Raw genomic sequence first — 20542 nt, 5'->3', positions numbered from 1 at the left:
ACTGTCAGAGGGTAATAAACAGTTAATGGACCTGTTGTGTTTGTTGTTTACACAAAGTATTTGTGTAAATAGGTTTTTTTTTTTCATGAACCGACCGTAGTCTACAGCAGGCTGTGATGTTCTAATGAGGTCCACAGTCCTGCAGGTTTTCAGTATGTCCCACCTGCCTCAGATTAATGAATCCTTGTACAAAAATTCATCAGCCGTTGAATCAATTACATTTGAGTTGGGTGTGTTGGAGTAGGAACCCATTAAAACCTCCAGGACTGCAGCCCCCATAATATTAAATTGAGTTTATACTACGGAGCTGGATTTTCTCCTGTTGAGGGAATTCCAGGGTTTCTCTTACTATAATGCTGGTTCACTTTTTACTGGAGCATATCACCCTGGTAACTAATGCTGAATGGCTAACCTGCACTGGAGCAGGTTATGTTCTGGATAAGAGATCATTGAGTATAAAAACAACACCTTTTAATCAAACAATTCTTTTGGAAAGTGCACTGCCATTTCTGACAATGTTGGTGCACAGATCTTATGAGAGGCTCCTGGGAGAGAAAGAGTTAATAGGGGTGGACACATCCATTTGATTAGTCTTATCAGTGACCACTTTGAAGTATGTTTTTGTTCTTGTTCTTGATTTGTTATGAGTCAGTTTAGCTTCACAGTGATTGCATCTGAAATAAAGAGGTTAAATAGATGTTGCACACATGACAGAACTGCAGAACAATAAATATATGAAATGCACAACTACTTGTGCCATCATGGCTAGGAATTATTTTTCCAACACAAAATGAGCTTACGTGCAGAAGAGGGGAGGCTTGACCTAAAATTGACTATAAAGAAAGAACTGAGGATGTTCTGACTGAAAAATCAGAGCTGCAACGAAGTAATCAGAGTAGCCTACTCTTCATTTATATCATCTGATTAAAAAAAATATATATTATATGATCTGCCGAATTTCTACTTTAATAGAGTCAGCTAGTTTTTTCCACATTTTTGTCTTGCTGTTGCTGTGGCAACAGTGTCGCTTTTGGCCTGGATGATGTGTTTAAATTATCCATATTCGTTATCTGCTCCTCAGTGGTCAAGTAGCTGCTCTGCAAGGTTTCTCCTTCTTTGCTATTGGTCAGACGCTGCACACTCCACTCCTTTTATGAGCTTATTTATTCAAATCCTAAACGTCTGGGTTAGTCGACCCAGGTAATAGAGAGATACCCTTTAATCTTGCTGTGTAGAACAGGCTTCTGGTATATAGCTGCCTAGTTTGAAAACATAATTGAACAACTTTAGTTTTTGTTTTCAGTGGCCACCAGGGGCAGCATCCTGTATTTCCTCATCACTGAAATGAGTATGGTCAACGTCATGTATCAAACATCTCTCAGGCAGTTCCTTGGACTTTTCGATCTCTCTCTGGCCAGGTGAGAATACTTTGACATTTACCAAATTCCTTATTAAAACTCCTTTTGTCCTTTACAAGGATAGTTTGCCAATTTCATCAAATTTACACACAGTTTATACTTCATAATCCAAGAACCTTAATAGGCATTCAATTTGTCTCTGTGCCTCAAATCAATCCCAGTTCCAATCTGGATTCTCATTTCAACACTAGGAGCACATTTGCACAATGTAATTAACATATAACAAAATCACATAAAATCACATAAAACTGAGAGAAAATGAAGATATGAATGACAGTTTTTTGTCTGCTTATACTAAATTACAAACACAGTATATTTTTCTTCACCATGCCTTCGTAAAAACCAACACTCAAGAGAAAAGCCACCAGTTTTAGGAAGTTTGCACAATTGTATATTTTATCTTCACTCAATATTAAGTGACTTATTGACTTAGAATTTTCTGTTTGCACCTCTTAGTTTGATAAATCTGGGTAGCAAAAAGCATTATACATAAAGGTCTGGTTGATAATGAGGTAACTACAATCCTAAATCAACAAACACTAAACAAAAGAAGGACTGTGTAAAATATCTTAATCTCAGTTTATTAACCAATGTAGTTTTATCACATGCAAAGTTAATTCAGTGGGAATTTAATGTGTGTTCAATTTATTGCATCCATCTTCTCATGTGTATAAAGAGATTGTCCAGATGTACAACAGGCACACTGGCAATAAAAACATCATTAGTTTCTTTCTTTGTATATCATAATTATGTGTTGCCTCTTCTTGCAGTTGATCTGTTGTAATTATTACGAGTGTGTGTGTGTTTGAGATTATTGTTTATAAGGTGAGCATATCCTATATGTATTAGAATGGACAGATGTATTTATGCCTTGTGGTCTGCAGATTAAGTAGAAACCTAAAAGTGTTGAAAGTGCAGATTAGAGGCTCACTAAATTGGCTCTTTATGTGTTTTTTAGTACAGATATATATCACTAAAATTCCCACTTTTATTCTGTTGATAAGAAACACAGAAGAATCTGTCTCTGACTTGGGGATTCATCAGTCTTACTATTTGACATGCTAATTTAGAGACAGTATGTCAAGAGTTACAAATGGATCATCCTTAAACTTTGGCATGTGTATGAACAGATCCTCCAAGAGTCCAATCACAAGCAAACGGATCGCTAGCATCATCGAATTCATGACCTTTGAGGTGCACAAGTATGCAGCACGTGGCCTGTATGAGGAGCACAAGTTTCTCTTTACTTTGCTTTTGACACTGAAGATTGACATGCAGAGCAACAAAGTCAAACACGAGGAGTTCCTCACACTCATTAAAGGTAAGAATCTGAACTTTTAATGTTTTATATAAAATTCTTCAGTCAAATTTAAGGGATTTTTTTTTTTTTTTTTTTTAACACGCAAGTCTGAAACATGAAAACTGGCTTAAAAATTAGAACAGGGTTGGAGCAGCTTTTTAGCTTCATTCCACTAAATGTCAATACTGCAAAACAGCAAGTAGTTATGTGAAAATATCAGTTTATCATCATCTTACAATGAAAGCTAAAAATCAATGGTAGGTCAAGCTATATTTCTATTTACTTTGCTGAATATTTTTCCATTAAAAAGCTACTTTAAGTTTACACATTTTGGACATATTGGTATTGTAGCTGTTTGTTGAATCACAGATTCATAGGGTTCCTCACTGCAGGGATAAAAGCCTGCAATGGCAACTGGCAGAACCAGAACAGGCTGCCTTCTACATGCATGCAGTTTCACCATCTGTCAGCTCTGACCCGTTGAACAGAGAGTCACAACCCTCTTCAATTCTGTCTTCACGTCTGAAGATGGAGTTTGCTTGTTTAAAGATAAATCTCACACATTGTTTGCATAATTCACAGTTTCTTCAGCTGGAAAAGTGTTTTTTTCTTATCACTTTGGCTCATTTTGTGTATGTGTGTGTGTGTGTGTGTGTGTGAACATGCCAGTGTTTATTTATATATGTGTGTATGTGTGTCATCCAGGAGGTGCATCATTAGATCTAAAGGCTTGTCCCCAGAAACCAGCCAAATGGATCCTAGACATGACCTGGCTCAATCTTGTAGAGCTCAGCAAACTGTGGCAGTTCTCAGATATACTGGATCAGGTACAGTACACATGCTGACACACAGCACACAAATCATGCACATCTCAATCAGTTGAAGCATGGCTTGACAGGTATATGATACCTCTCTTTATTTAAGAGAAAGTTTACCCACAAGGACTTTTATCTATTAAGTCTAAAGACAGCAGGTCTCATCAATTTTACACACACACACACACACACACACACGGAAACACAGATGCAGCAGGGGTCTCCAGGTGCTTATTAAATACTTTTCATAGCTCTTCTTTGCTCTACTAAGCATGTCAATATCAGTCTCATCATGGTTCACATCGTTCTCTCTTTCACACACACATGCACAAATGCACACACCCATGTGGGTGACTGACAAACTGGTGGCGCCCATGGAGGAAAACCATTGCTCTGTGAAATGAGCTTAGTTTGGAGAAACTTCCAATCAATTACTTTTGATGGCACTCTTGTACATATGCAGACACACACTTTGTGTGTGTGTGTTTGTATGTTTGTGTGTGTACTCTTGCAAGTTCTGTACACATGTTGTGTATGATAAATAGAGATCAGATTAACAGTTCTTTGTTTATTAATGGAGTCTTCCGAGAAGAACAAGGCAAAGGAAGGACTGTGATGTTTCAGGTGGTGTAGAACATAAATGTGAGACACACTCTTGTGTGCTTAAAGAAAGCGTAAAGCAAACCTCTTAACCTTTACATTTCTGTGATAAAAGGAAAGAAAGAGATACCTCTCACTTTTGAAAATGTTCAATTATATGAACATGAAACAGGAAACTGCACCGACTTTCATAATAAATACACATTGAGGGATGACTTTTCAACAGGAAGCATAATTGTAACCATATAGCCAACTAACCACACTGTTTACACCATCTCATACCAATGCATACATGGGCAGAACATACAAATTTCAGGTATCAGATGAGGTTCCAAGTAGGAACCTTGTAGCTGATATTCATTCTTATGTATGCATTTATTATGTCTTATAAGTCTCCTCAAAATATTACAAAGAAGAGAAATTCACAACACCAGTGATTCTGGTAATAACTAAAACCTAGAATGCTTCCACAGGTACAGAGAGGCACATTTTTCATCATGTTCTTGCATCTATGAGAGTGTTGAATAAATGCATTTTGATATTGATATTGATTATTTATGATAGATTCAATATTGAGGCCACTTTGTCAACATTCCTCTCACTGTATTTCTTTGTCTTGAAGCTCCCTCTGTTTTCCTGCTGCTCCTTCCGGATTTAATGTCCAGCAATTTAATACAGTGAAAGCTCGTATTTATTAGTATTCATGCATCAGAGCTTACATGCTTAATTTTTTACAGATAAGTCATAATGAGAAGCAGTGGAAGTCCTGGTTCGATAAAGAGGCCCCAGAGGAGGAGGTGGTCCCTAACTCCTATGATCAGGCTCTTGACTGTTTTAGACGGCTGCTTCTTATACGCTGCTGGTGTCCTGACAGGACCATTGCACAGGTTAAAACATACGTTTCTGATTTGTTAGTAGAACTAAGTGAATTAAAATTTTACACACAATTCTGACCTGTTTATTTTTAAATAATGCTCTTTCATTGCTCATCAGAGTCCATAATTGTCCCAAGTTAAGGCAATAATAGTGCCTTCATAGAGCTTTTAGGTGGACCTTATAGACATGGAATATAAACATGTAAATGTGACGTCACACATAGGTTATATGTGCACAAGGTTTACTGAAAATGTGGGGTATAATGAAATGTGTTTGTGTGTGCATGTATCTCTGTATGTGTGTGAGTTTTATCCTCCACTTAATGAGCCTTGTACAAATAACTACAGAATTATTTGTTAAAGCAGGAACAGTTTTTGTTGGATCTTTTTCATTTCTTAAATGACATGAAATAAAATATGAATAGATAATTAATATAAAAACTGCAAATTTATTTTCCTCAGTTCTATTAAAATTAATTCACAACAAAATAAAACTGAGTTAAAATGTTTTAATTGCCATAATAAAACATCAGGAATGTGACTCATAAAAGAACCCAGTTGTATTAATAATGAGATCCGTTTAGCAGTCTCGCCTTTGTTTTTGTTTTGGTTGTATTGTAAAATCATTGTACAAAAGTCAAGAGTGGCATTTATGTAATTTCCCTCAGAAGTACAAGCCTGCGGTATAAAACACCCATTGAAATTCTCCCTCAGTTCTCACCCCTCTATAAATTTAAATTTATTCCAGTTTTCACTTTCATAAGGCTTGCAATGCTGAATAAATCTCCCCCCTTGTGATTTGGCATTTTACATTATGAAGCAGTACACAAACACATCTACTTTGCCCCATTTGACCCCTTTCTTCCCTCTAGGCCCGTAAATATATAATGGATGCTATGGGGGAGAAGTACGCTGAAGGGGTAATTCTTGACTTGGAGAAAATGTGGGAGGAATCAGACCCACGAACACCTCTCATCTGCTTCCTGTCAATGGGCTCAGATCCTACTGACTCTATCATCATGATGGGGAAGAAACTGAAAATTGAGACTCGTTATGTGTCCATGGGACAAGGACAGGAGGTCCACGCTCGCAAGCTTCTGCAACACGCCATGGCTAATGTAAGTCAGTGGTGGAACGTTGCTGATTTTCCTATAATTTGACGTCATATGTTGCTTAAATGTTGTTGTTTTTGTGCATGTTCACACAGACAGGAAAGTCCTCTGTCTCTGAAAATATGTTTGACCTCATCACATTACAGTCCTGTTATAGCCTTTGCCACTGTCATTGTCTCCAGGGCTGCTGGGCGTTACTTCAGAACTGCCACCTTGGTTTGGACTTCATGGATGAGCTGATGGACATAGTGATAGAAACCGACTTTGTTAGTGACGGCTTTCGCCTTTGGATGACCACAGAGGTCCACAAACACTTCCCCATCACACTCCTGCAGATGTCAATCAAGTTCACCAATGAACCACCTCAGGGCCTCAAAGCGGGGCTTAAGAGGACCTATGGAGGTGGGATGTGGTTTCATTTAGTTTAAAGTACAAATAAACATCAAGTCTGACAAACTTAAACATAATTTAATTTAGTAGATGAGGCTGATGAGACTGTAAATCAAGTTACACACATTCTCAATGCAATTTTCTAACCTTTAAACACTGCCAGGCAAGAATATGTTGGAACTGAAGTTAAATGTCAAAAGTGAGCATAACATGAAATTAGCATGCAGAATAAGGTATCTTATTACTCTTGATTAGCACATTTGTAAACAAATGACTGGTAAATGCAGAAAAATTTACAGAAATATATTTACTCTTGTGTTTTTTTAACACAAAAAAGGAAAAGAGAATGCACTGCAGTGCTGCAATGCACCTTTCATTGTAATTTCACCCTGGCACCAAAAGTCTCGGGGAAGGTTAGTGAAATTTTCAACAAGTTGAACATGTTCTTCTCAGAAAGAGAAGAACATATTTTATATGTATGAACCAGCTGCCGTTTCCTGGCTCAAATTTGGATATATCAAATTTATTTATAGAGCACAATTAAAAACAACTACCAATGGCCAAAGTACTGTACAACGATAGTAGCCATTGAAGAAGATAATGTGTCATTACTGAACAGGAACTACTATCAACGTACAAGCTTATTGTTAGCTCAAAACTCCTTCCTGCAAGAAGAAATAATAATTATTATCAGATTCAGATGACTCACAATTATGTAATTGGCGCAGTTGGTCTAGTAACTACAGTCATATTTTCACGGTGCAGAAACCTAGTGGTTACTAACAGGTGATCACCACTGACATGTGGTTGCTATGTGTTGTATTTTGTACCAGTTGTAGATTTGCTCTTATTTTCTTGGACAAGTTGCTAATATATTTATCCATGTTCGTCTCACCAGGTATAAACCAAGACCTTTTGGATGTCAGTAACATGATCCAGTGGAAGCCGATGCTGTATGGTGTAGCATTTCTCCACAGCACAGTACAGGAGAGGAGGAAATATGGCCCACTGGGATGGAACATTCCTTACGAGTTCAACCAGGCTGACTTCAATGCTACAGTTCAGTTTGTTCAAAACCACCTTGATGACATGGACATCAAAAAGGTAAGTGAAATACCATATATGTGTATTTGGCAATACGTTACTGTAGACAGATGTTTGATGGTATAAAGAACTGGTACAGTGATCGCTCACATCACTGATGGCTACTGTCATCATGAGATACAGATAAAACAGCAGAGTTTCAAAGCTGTCAAATATATTGGCGGAAGGAGGTCTCAGCAGGTCATGGTTGGTGTCTTGGGATTTTACATCTAACTCCCAGGGAAAGAAAAAAAGGACTTAGAAAATATGAATATTCAACATAAAGCTTAATATACTAAATAATGTGAACTGAGTAACCCATTGTTGTGAACTGATTTATCAAATTCACTTCTTCTGTAATGCTGCAGCTAGTTGGATTTAATAAATGCATCATAAGTAAATAATAAATACATAATGAATCTGATGTCATGTGCTTTCTATGTCTTTAAGCATGAAGAAATGCATACTGTATCTGAACTATTCTTAAATATTTTATCTTTCATAGAGATGTCGAGTCAGGGTAATGTACAGTGTGCTGGTCATTATTATAAAATAAATTAAGGAATCGCTCCTTGTTATAGAATATTTTGTTGATTTTTTTCATCAACCATTTACTATTTTGATAATTTTATATATTCAGCTTTTATATATGTGTAACTGACCAAATGCTAATTGAAGATAGCAGTCTGTCAGATTTACCTTGAAACCTGTGTAGTATTATGTTTTGCTTAAACTAAATATTGCTGTTCGTGGTGAAGTGATACAAAGTTAATGGGAATAGTTTGGGAATGATAATGTTGTTGTTTCTGTTCTCATTCCTCAATCTATGTGGCTCTGTATAAAAGGAGCTTTGAAACTGTCACATTTGGTAGCACATTCTGCAGATCTGCACTTTATCATTTCCAAGTCATTAATCATTAATCAAGTCACACGTGTCTGTATATTCTCAGGACCAACCTGAGAGAGAAGCTGGTCACTGTTATGCTGCTCTTTAGATTTAAAATTAATATTAAAAAGTAATCCATGATGTTTCTGGTGGAGTTGTGTGTATATCTTGTTCTTCAATCGTTCATCTTCCCAGGGTGTGTCATGGACCACGGTCCGATACATGATTGGAGAAATTCAGTACGGTGGTCGTGTGACTGACGACTACGACAAGCGCCTCCTCAACACCTTTGCCAAGGTGTGGTTCACTGATGACATGTTTGGGCCCACCTTTAACTTCTACAGGGGCTACAGCATCCCGAAATGCTCCAGTGTTGACCAGTATCTGACTTGCATTCAGGTAAGTTTCTTTTAAAGAGTAAAATGTGGTGATGCCTGCAAAAATGTCATTCTCTGTTTTTGATAAGAACCTCTTTGTGAACAATTTCAGAGGTGTTTATCTTTTTCCTTATTTTATGGTTTTTAACTTTGAGTCACTTTAACATTTAAATAAAATTTTTAAAAATCTGTGCTGAAGAGAACAAACTTTAAAGGACACAGATGCACTTTGTTTTTGTCACATCCACATGAAGGCTGTCGTGTGGGGTTTCAGAAAAAATTGTGCATGCTCCTTTTATTACAAGTTATTTATGATTTATATGTATGATTGTGTTCTTAACTGGTGGATTTATGTGCTTTTGTGCGCCCATGTGAGTGTGTTGATATGTGGGAGCAGTTTCTGAGCCTGTTTCACTAAAGCTAGTTTCATTATGATAGATGCTCAGCGCTGCCAGGCTCAACGGGCTTATTCCTCTGTGCTACCTCTCGAATAAAGAATGACTAACGCAGCCTTGGAGAGCACACACTGAAACACTCAAACATAGAAACAATACTACAAGCAAACACATAAATTCTGTTAACAACCCTTTTTCTCTCCCTGCCAATGACACAAATATATGTATTGATGCTTAATCTGAGGATATTCACAACAGATCAAGTCTGAACCTGTACGTGTGTGTCTAAATTACATGCATGCAGATGGGAGCAAATTCCCCAAAAGTAAAAGGGTTACCTGGCTAACTTTATATTTTTGCCACCTCATAGTTTTCCTGATGTTGACAAACTATTGCCCAGATGTCTTTTTGAATTTCTAAATTTGTGTTTCATTTGTTCAGCAGACATTAGATCACCATCAGTAATATACTCTATTTCCCCCTTGAATTGAGAAATGCTCAAACTAATCAAAGACATGAGTTGAAGTGAAGTCTGATCAGATATTATTGTCTGTTCTTGGCAAATGAGGCGACATCTGAGCACACAATTTTATTAAAGTGCATTTGCTTTTAACTGGATTTTAACTGGACTTGTGCACCTCATATTATTGCTGACTTTACTCTTGACTTGACACTTATTGGAATAATTTGTCTTGCAATGCTCAAAAACCTAGATTTTAACCCAATTTAAATACCACTGGTTACAACTGTGTAATCCCAGTAGGTCAGCAGTTGTGCCGTTAGGAAAAGATTGCTGGTAAATGACTGTTTTTCAATGGCTTTATTTAAGCCACCTGATTAATGTTTAAATCAGCAAAGGCATACCTCTGCATTGTTGAGTTATTTATCCTATGAGGGCAGCTGGAAAATTGGTATTGATTGCTACAGAGGTCCAGTCAGCGAGCGCAGGGTCAGTTCAACTCAGTAGCTCACTCGAGAAAAGCATCAACATAAATTCATTCTGTTATATTGGAGATAAAATGAGGTGGTAAAGATGCAGTGAAGGCTTCATGTGATTGGTTCAGCAAATAAAAATACCCTCATGTGAGAAGATTTTTGTCAGTTTTGTCAGAGGTTTCACAAATCAGAACATATCGGAAATCAGACATATCAGATATCATAATGTCAGATGCCAAAGGTCAAATGAACATCAAGACAACAGATTACAATGTATTCATTTAATCAACTAATCCTATATGCAGGAAAAAAACATAAACATTTTCAGAAGAATTAAGGGGTCAGTAACAGGTGCTGCAGATCAATACACTTTTATTATTGATCATTGATCATCAGCAAGAAGGAAGTCCTCTATAAAAGCTGAACATTTTGCAGTTTTCTGGTCAAGAAGACTTGGGTGTAAGAGAACACAATATCAAAGAGGAAAAACATTAGGAGGACACCGTGGGAATGAGGGTAGATTCATGGTTATCTCTACCTTAAACTACATTCCCATATGGTTTATGATCAGATTCCAAACATTATTACTACTCTTCTTTCACAGAGTCTTCAAGCCTACGACACTCCAGAGGTGTTTGGTTTGCATCCCAACGCAGATATAACCTTTCAGAGTAAACTGGCGAAGGATGTTCTAGACACCATCCTTAGCATTCAGCCAAAAGACAGCTCTTCGGGAGGAGGGGAGACCAGAGAGGCTGCAGTATCCAGGCTAGCTGACGACATGCTGGAGAAACTGCCCCCTAACTATGTACCTTTTGAAGTAAGTGTGTGTGTGTGTGTGTGTGTGTATGTGTGGGTAAGTGTGTGCACCCTGAAGAGCTCAAGTCAGCAGATAGAGATGAAGCACTGTGCTCAGTGTTCCTCCACTCACCATGCTAGCCTTGCAGTGTGACACATTGATGAAGTGGAAAACGAAAAGACAGAGTGGAGGCTGAAAATGCAACTGGATCTTTCTAGCTTCCTCCCAGTAAAAAGAAAAAACAAAAGTAAGTTAAGCGTGTGACCTCTGAGGTAAAGTGAAAACTAATCTGACACTTGACAACACCTCCTGTGTCTGACACTTTCTCTCTGCCCGCTTGCTCGTCTACACTGCAATTTAACACTGACAAAAAGTAAGAGTTGGTTGACAAGCTTCATGAAGTGTCTTGTTTAATTGAGGGACACAAAACACAAAAGTCAGAAGTGTTAATGGAAGCATCTTTTTTTTCTGATTAGATTTTTTGAAAACCAGAAAAGCAGCTTTAATGGGTATGTTAAAAAAGGCCATAAAGGAACAATGCATTGTGTTCAGTTTGTGATTGAAGCATGTCAGCGGTTACTTTTAAGGTAGAAAAAATAGTAATCTTGATGCAGGATCAAAAGAATGGCAATTGAACCACCTACACATGACTTTATTACCTCCACCAAGGATCTAGGCATTTTTTCAGTAGTTCTTTATTATTGGAAAGTTGAGACAATGTTGCTGTTATAGTTTCTAAGTCAACAGATAATGACCACAATCACTGGCAAAAAAAAAAAAAATTATAAGTTGACATCATGGTAGATGTTGAAGACAATACCAGCTAAGCTGCCAACCCAGATTGCCACTATTAAAGAAAAATTCGTATTTCTTCAGTAAGACTGTTATAGTCATTTGCTTCATCTTAGTGTCTAAGGATATATTTCCAGGGTCAAGGATTATAAGTAAGGTGTGGCATCTATCCTGATATCTTGATAAAATAGTGACATTAGCTAGAAGTATACATAAGAAAGTTGGTATGGGACTGGTAACTGCGTGAGCTGTTGGGCCTTTTGAGGTCTTTCTCAGGTGAGTAATCCTGTTGCTTGTTGGAGGTCTGTGTCATCCGAGTACTTATGTAATTAATAAGAAAATCCAGTTACATTTACAGTAAACTTAACTGTGTGTCTGTGCATCTTCACACCACACATTAACACACACTCCTTTGTGGACTTTCTGGTTTTCTGATGTCATCTGATTTCATTAAACCAGGTGAAAGAACATCTCCAGAAGATGGGTCCTTTCCAGCCAATGAGCATCTTCCTGCGTCAGGAGATCGATCGAATGCAGCGAGTCATAGTTCTGGTTCGAAACACCTTGACGGACCTTAAGCTGGCTATTGATGGAACCATCATCATGAGTGAGAATCTGCGTGACGCCCTGGACTGCATGTACGATGCTCGCATCCCTGCACGTTGGAAGAAGGTCAGTTAACATTCATTTGGAACGAAAGCTTTAAATGCCCATCATTTCAGTAAGGAAGACTAATATACTGGGAAGTCTTGAGACATAATTTATTGTCATCAATACTATTCTAGTTAGATTAGGTATAATTTTAGTTAATTTTTTGGTCTTCTACATCTGTTTTCTTGTTTCTGAAAACATCTGGTAATTTATACTCCTATTGTCTAGACTTTATTTGCCCCATGCTGATACTTCTCTCCTTTCTATGTTGGTACTTTTAAGCATTTTCTGCAAGGCCCAAAAGACATTTAAGAGATTAATAGAAACGAGGAAAATTGCTCTAACCAACCTAACTTTTGAAGAATAGAGAGCAGGAGCTCTAAACATTAGCAGAACCTGGCATGACCTTTCCCCATGTTATATTTTTTGAATTATTCAAATGGCATTAAAGCTGCGCTTTTGCAAACATATGAGTGAATCAGACTTGAAATGCTTTTTGACTGAGATTCAGTGTTTCTACCTGATGTGGTGTCTTTTCGACTTTTTGTGTTGTTATACATCAGCTGTTCTTTTGTTTGTTTGTTTTTTCTCTGTCCTGTTGTGCCACAGACACTTCTTCTACTTTAACACATTGACTCAGTCCATCTTTTTCTCTCTTGTTTTTTCTGTCTGATCCACTTGGATCATCACAATGTTTTGATCCTGTTGTTTCTCGTCATTGTTTTTTTTTTTTTTCTCACATCCCCAGGCATCATGGGCCTCCAGTACCCTGGGGTTCTGGTTCACAGAGCTCCTTGAGCGAAACCGACAGTTCCAGGCTTGGATCTTTGAAGGGCGGCCCAACTGCTTCTGGATGACAGGCTTCTTCAACCCGCAGGGCTTCCTGACAGCCATGAGACAGGTACACACAGCATCAGGCTGCCCACTCATTTACCCACTGCTGAGGAGTAGAACAGATGGCACACAGAGGGAGAAGCAGGCACACTGCCACATTCATACACACAGACAATCATGTTTACATGTACACACGCATACACACACGCAAACACTCACATTCAGTCAAAAGCAAGTTTAAAATATTGTTTTTTGGATGCATTAATATTTACCAATGTTAATTAATGTGTTAAGTCTTGCTTAATGCTCATTTGAATTTGCAGTACAATACATGTTAAAATGATTTTTTTTTTTTTATCAGTTTTGTAGAAAAAACTGAATTGTGATTCTTTATTGAACATAATGAAGTATTGAAGTATTGTAACTGATTGTCAGTAACTGATTGTTGATCAACATGCATCCAAAGTCATACATGATTAACATCATTGTATTCTGATTTACATGATGGTTTAGCTTGGCTTATAGGGGAATACTATTTCATCTTAATTTAATTCATGTTCTGTCTTTATATTATTTTACGCTTTTTTAGCACATTATTTTATGAAGTTCTTTTAGGGTTTTTTTCTTTTATGCTGCTCTTATGAAGTTCTTAAAGGGTTTTTTCGCCTTTGTTTAAATGCTTAAACTTTTTTTTTACATTTTTGCTGAGGGGATTGCACTTGTGCTTGTAGCTGGGGGCCCCGCACTGTAGAGGACTTTGGTGAAGACTAGCTTGTCCTGATCCAGGTGGTTGTGGGAGCAGCCTATGTGCACATGGGTGGACTGGTTCCTGGTGTGATCAGACCCCCAAGACATTGTTTCCTCACAACAGCATCAAGCCAGATATTTATTATACTTTGCATTTTTATAGGAAGAGAAAGAAATTAGGACAGTTGTGCTTGTGGTTGGGGCAACTACTCTACTTGAGCATGTGGATGTCTGTGCGACTGCATCCAGGCAAGACATTAACGAGTGTGTTTTTAAATAGCTTTGTAGCTTATGTTAGTCTGTGAAGGCTGGTTTTTATTTTAACCTTTATATTATTTTAAGGGTCAATTTGACCCATTTCAGTTTTTGTGATGGACAAACTACTGGTTAACCTTCCTTTTTCTTCATGAAAATTTGTGACTTTTCCTCTTCTGGGCTCATGAACCTTTGAGTGAAATTTGGAAACTTTGATGTGTAGTCAAACATCTGTGCAATGTTTGTATACAGAGTTGATGTTGGGGGTCATTTTGACCCAGACATTTTATCGTGGGTAAGTAGCTGATACGAGTAAAAAAATGTCTCTGTAATGTACTTAATTTTGATTGCTTATTTATGTTTATAATGCTTTAGAATAGACATTCATACACAGACACTCAGGTGTGTCTTGGGGATAAACTTTCTCACCCCTGTACTGTAAGTCTGTGGAATGAAGATCTTTCCAGCAACAATGTCTTTGGAGACATTTGACAAAAAATCTCAAGTCATCTGATTTGACAACCTTGATACCAGAGTGAATTGACATGAAAGAGACAAGCTAGCTGCAATCACATGTATGGGAGAGATGAGGCGAAATTCTACCTTTGTTGCACAATCTTGGTTGGTAGATGAGCGCCTTATTTCATTCAGGTGATGCTGTCCTTTCTGACAGTACATGCCTAACAATCCTGTCAAGTATGGCTTAAAAGTATGGATAGCCTGTGACTCAAAATCTAGCTATGCATAAAATATGTAAGTGTACACAGGAAAGCCACCTGTTGGTGCATAACATCACACGTAACAACTTCTTTACACTTCTTTACTTGGAGATGAACTTCTAAAGAGAAAGCTATATGTTTGTAACAGTCAGAAAAAACAAGCCAGAACTTGCAAGAATTACATCTGCAGAAAACACACAGTTACTGTCTGTCCATCATCTGGAGGACATTGGAAATGTTCAAACTGAGAAAATCAGAGAAAATAGGGCAAGTTAAAAGTGTTTGTGAAGAGGGAAAAACACTAATAATTCTTAAATGTGGTGTAAGAGTTAAAAGATTGGATTGAATGTCTCATTTCTAAATGTTTACATAATTTGAAAAAAGTTGTTATTGGTTGAACTAGATTTTTTTTTAATGTTGTGAGTGATTTTACACAGTGTGGGTCAAAATGACCCAAAACATAATCAATGTGATTATTTTCAACATAATACAAGGGTTATTATGCATCAGTTGTTCTTCTCATGCAAAACACTTTTGTGTTGCCTTTGGCAGGAAAAACGCTTTAATAATGAAGTTTGATTTGATTTGAAATAAAGTTTGATTTGATTTAGTTTTGTGGGAGAAGGGATGCATTTAAAGGTGCAATGATAGTAGAACTCCAAGAATTGACTTGGGCACCACTGACCTACACTATGCACTCTAAACCTGAAACACTGGCATCCGCTGATATCAGTAATACATTCCAGTCTGCTGTAAATTTTCAGTTCCCAAAAAAATAAGAAAAACTTAATGATTTTTAGTTTAAATCTATTTAAGAAACATGCTGAACATGCTTAAAAAGAGCTAAAAAAGAGATTTTGAGCCTAACACTGAAAGAAAATCGGTTTGGTTTGTATGACGAGGATTGCAGTGGTAAGAGGGTGGAACCATTTGGCATTTATGTCTGCACCTGACCTCCAGTTTTTATTTATTCTGTTCTGTTGAAAAAACCCTGTTTCTCAGAGAACGAGAAAATCTTGCACAAACATATATCTGAATTTTTATTGTTTGTTTTTTCTGTAGAAGGCACTTGCTGGACTGCTGTGAGTTTCCAAAAAAAAGCCACCTTTGGGCTTGTTTACTGGCTTCTCAGGAGAAGCTGTAATCAGGCAACTGCTATCACAAAGTACCTGGGGAGTTGCTGATTCTGTGTGTAAAATGGGCTTAAAGCACCTTGCTGTTTTTGCCAAAATCTGCTGTGTATCTGCCCTTCTCTTTGCTATCAACATGCTTCTGTCAAACATAAGATTTGTCTGTTATTTTTATTATAAATTAAGTTAAAAGACTGAAAGAATTTACTTCCAATTGCTATAAAAACTCAAAAATCCACCAACATGAATGCCCTCATCTGCCCTGCCTGCTGTGTTTTATTTTATTTATATTAAGCTTTGATACGGCCCTTGAAATCAAAATAGATTTTTGGTGGGCAACCAGTCGAATAAAAACTCCATCACTTGTGTGTGCTGCAGTGTTGGAGTTGTCACATGTTTAACTGGCAGAAATGTCGCATTCATCTACAGGAGATCACTCGAGCCAACAAGGGTTGGGCCCTGGACCGTATGGTGCTGTGTAATGAGGTAACCAGGTGGATGAAGGATGACATCACCCAACCCCCCACTGAGGGAGTATATGTCTACGGCCTTTACCTGGAGGGAGCCGGCTGGGACCGTCGCAGTTGCAAACTCATTGACTCCAAACCCAAAGTCCTCTTTGAGATGATGCCCGTGATCAGGATGTACGCTGAGAATAACGGTGAGTTTTGTTTTTAAAGACCACCAGGTGGAGGGAGAATGAAGAGGAAGAGTGGAGAAGCTTTAATCCTGCTTATCTGGAGACAGTATCTTTCCTCCTTAAAGTTGCCATCCCACGCAGTCACTGGATGGATGTAACATTTAAATGTCAAGCAGACTAAATGCTGTTCATTATGTTGGGGAATAAATTTCCAGCCTTGTTTGTTATAGAAAAAGGCCAGAGCACAGTGAGCAGCTGAGCTTTTGTATTAAAACAACCAACAGGTGATCACTGAGTTACAATTGAATGTTCTGGGAGATTTTTAATCCTGTTATTCATAAAATTGGTACTATGACATGTACCAACCTCCTTATGAGTCTTCTTAGTTTGTAGGCAAAGTGAAAAAACTCTGTACAAGTGTACAGTGTGAGCCACACAAAATATCAAAAAGAGAAGCAGCTCATGAACAAATAGGTTGTATAGGGACGATGTCGCTGAAAGTTACACTGAAATCTGCCTCTTTCCAACATTGTTTTTTTTCTCCAAGGCTGTTTCCCTTTTGAATTGACTGGAGTATTTTATAGTATCTGTCACAAGACAACTGTGTCTCAGACAGTGCTGTAAAAAAATATTTGTTTGCATATAGTACGATTACAGTTTACACACGTCCACATAAAGCAACTTAAATATAGGTACTCTGCATGGCTAAATTAAATGACTGCTTGTTTAAATGGCAGTTTCTTATTCAAAGTAAAGACTGACGATATCAGAACATCATGGTGCTTATTAACATTTCCACTGATGAATAGCTCAGCACCAGAGGACAGAACTTTCTGTTCTTTCAATAATAGCAGTGAAGTAATGCAGTTTCTAAGGTCACTATAGTAACTTTAGCAGCTCAGCTCTCCTTGTTGGTTATATAAACTCTCTTTGACAGAAATGGCTCAAAAATCAGTTAAAAAAAAAAAAAAAAAAGCCTCCAATCTGTAAACTCACCCTGATTAAACGTTAGGATATTTTGGAACGAGTCGGATCCACCATCGCTCCACCCAAAGGACATGTAGGATCTGTCGCCAGGCTCGGGTGCCAGACACTGCAGGACATGGGCAGCAAAAGCAAGATCTCCACAATATCAGGGTGGTGGTGTAAACCTTTCAAACCTTGTGGTAATGAATCTTTACTGAAGCAGTCATAACACCCATCGCTATGGAAACCTGAGAGCAGCAATACATTTAGGAATGAATAAATGTCGTTAAGGTACACGAGAAATCTGCCTGCTGGGTTTGAGTGTGTCCAATAGGATGATTATGCAACATGCATGTGTGAATATAAGCATGTCTAGATGTGTTTCCATCAAAAGCAACCAGAATTGAGCAACCAGATACACCCCAGAGTTTTTTTGTTTTTTTTCTAAGAGTATTTTAGCCCTTGGTCTGCATTGAGGTCAAGGTTTTAGTTATATTGACACATAAAGGAGTGTGTCAATTCACCCCAGTAGTGCTTGCTGGAGGTTCAGCAACCCCACAGAAGTCCATCTTTTCTGTAATTATTCAGAATCCTTTTAGTTGTGCCATAAAACACAGCTGCTGTAGAAAATCAGAGCTTAATACTTTACTGCTCTAAATCAGATTATCGTGACCACAGCTGCCTCTGTTTTCTTCCATGCATGCAGCACTTTTCCCCGTGGATCAGAGTAATCAGCAAAGCAGGAAGTGCACTTGAGCTTTATTAAGTCAGAATCTGTCCATATTTGTGCCTTAGACATAAGTTCTGGATTTTAAAATCGGAGAAATTCTCTGGAAACCACCAAGAGGGTCGCAGTGGGGTGGGGTTGATTGTGGGGTGGGGTTGCTGTGTGTCTGGGGGGTGGAGGTGATATGGAAGTGATATTTATTGTTCTCAGGGGTGGGGGCTTTGTCTCCTCGTGTCGGTTTATTTTCTCCCCATATCATAATCCAGGGGGATTTACGGGAAAATCACAATGTGGGAAAGATGCCTAAAAAATGGGATACCTGACAGATATGGTCTCAGAGCCTAATCACTGAAATAAATGTTCTTTTGGCTTAGATTTGACTGTTTCCATGATTTTTGGAGTTCCCAAACGCGATAATTTCTGTGGTATAAATTTTATGTATTATTTTAGATATAAAACCTGAGATTACTACGGTGGAAATAGCTCATAAATCTGGAATACTTTACTGTAACTCTCTTATAAATAGTTTTATCATTTGTTAAAAATACTCACTACTGTGCATTTGTTTCCGGTAGTTTATTATGTTGTGACTGACTGAGCAACTAAGCATGAAGCAAACCAGCAGCTTCAAACCCAGAAACGTGTTGCAGGTGGAGTAGAGGGAAACAACCTCGTTCCTCTTATTTAAGATAATTTCCTTATATGAAAGAGATTTAACATCATGCAAATACATCTTTTGTTGAATGCAGCTGGAAATCTCAGTAGCATAAACAGTCATTTGGCAGATGCTTTTAACATAACATGGGTAGGAGGAAGCTGTAGAACCCAGAGAGAACATTCAAACTCCACACAGAAAGGCTCGAACCAGCAACCATTTTGCTGTGAGGCCACAGTGCTAACTGCTACGCCACCGTGCTGCTCTCATAGTGCTGTTGATACTTCATTGACTGAAAGAAGACCTCCAAGATATTTAATTAAGAGTTGTTGTTGTTTTTTTTCCTCCAAAGTGTTTCTGTTTTCTAACAGCTTTTTGGAAAACTGCTGTTAAATTACAGTTTATTTTTCATGCATGTTTTATGTTTAAAGAGATGTTTTTTTTTTACTTTTCCATATCTGTGTTACAGGTGTGAAGGATTACCGCCTCTATTCCTGTCCAATCTACAAGAAGCCGGTCAGGACAGATTTAAATTACATCGCAGCTGTAGACCTGAAAACATCTCTTTCTCCAGAACACTGGATCCTTCGAGGCGTGGCTCTCCTCTGTGATGTGAAATGATTCCTTCATGTTGAAAACACTGATACATCATGGCAATGCAAAATTTCCATCAGTCAACAACGCAGTCAAAACAACTTTGAACATAGTTTGTACATGCAGAGACAGAAACAGGGCTAAAAATGTTGATAAGTTTGTGTGGCAGAAGGACATGTCAGCATTTCCTGACATTTAACCTTGCTTAAATTGACTAAATGGTCCAATCCAATGCAGTAAATATCTGAATAATGGATATATTTGATACGATCTATGAAATATGTCTATTCTTTAACCCAATGTTCAGACTGGAAGTACATCCAAAAATGTGTCAGCTGTCTTTGTCTAGAGGATAAAAGAGGCAGATGAATACTGATCATAGTATATCTTAGATTTGTAAATATTTGCAGTCGATTTTATTTGATTTTTCTCTAGTCTTCATTTCGGAGCAGCTTTTTGTTTTTGTCTATTCACGTTTATAGAGTAGACTGAATAATGAACCCTATTGAATGTCCCCACTTTGGTTGTCTCTGTTCTTGAATACAATACAATATTTTCATTTCTATTAAAAAATGAAAACTACAGCTGAAACAGACACTGCACATTGTGCTGCTTCACTGCATGATGTGATTCTGACCCCGATGAGTCCAGACATATTGTATCTGTCCATCTGCTGGCCAGGGGCCCAGTCCCATGTCCAGTTTGTACCACAATTTGGAGACAAACTAGCGGGTTGATTCTTACAGGGAGATATTGATGTCCAAATAATGTGACCATCCCCCGCTTGCTGCTGGGGGTGGTTACGTCATATACAAAAATAAAAATGAATTGGACGCGTATGCGGGG

The 20542-nt window shown here is 37.9% G+C and overlaps 1 protein-coding gene across 2 annotated transcripts in view; it reads left to right on the top strand.

Annotated features, from left to right (window-relative positions):
• The window catches only part of dnah5 (dynein, axonemal, heavy chain 5), a gene marked incomplete at both ends in the record, with an annotated part of 97426 nt that extends 77703 nt beyond the window's left edge, over positions 1 to 19723 (top strand). For both annotated transcript variants that reach the window (XM_079241402.1, XM_079241401.1), the window contains 13 exons: positions 1304 to 1418; positions 2549 to 2739; positions 3424 to 3545; positions 4871 to 5020; positions 5881 to 6126; positions 6303 to 6522; positions 7409 to 7614; positions 8675 to 8878; positions 10792 to 11007; positions 12238 to 12450; positions 13178 to 13330; positions 16544 to 16775; positions 19572 to 19723. In XM_079241402.1, the coding sequence (XP_079097528.1) occupies positions 1304 to 1418; positions 2549 to 2739; positions 3424 to 3545; positions 4871 to 5020; positions 5881 to 6126; positions 6303 to 6522; positions 7409 to 7614; positions 8675 to 8878; positions 10792 to 11007; positions 12238 to 12450; positions 13178 to 13330; positions 16544 to 16775; positions 19572 to 19723 (2420 nt within the window). The remainder of the gene's footprint in view (positions 1 to 1303; positions 1419 to 2548; positions 2740 to 3423; positions 3546 to 4870; positions 5021 to 5880; positions 6127 to 6302; positions 6523 to 7408; positions 7615 to 8674; positions 8879 to 10791; positions 11008 to 12237; positions 12451 to 13177; positions 13331 to 16543; positions 16776 to 19571) is intronic.
• Positions 19724 to 20542: the final 819 nt, after the last annotated feature.

This window comes from Telmatherina bonti, assembly GCF_933228915.1.
Source record: "Telmatherina bonti genome assembly, chromosome: 5".
NCBI classification, from domain to species: domain Eukaryota; kingdom Metazoa; phylum Chordata; class Actinopteri; order Atheriniformes; family Telmatherinidae; genus Telmatherina; species Telmatherina bonti.
Note: the sequence above shows the minus strand (reverse complement) of the source record. Positions and strands in the feature narration are given on the sequence as shown.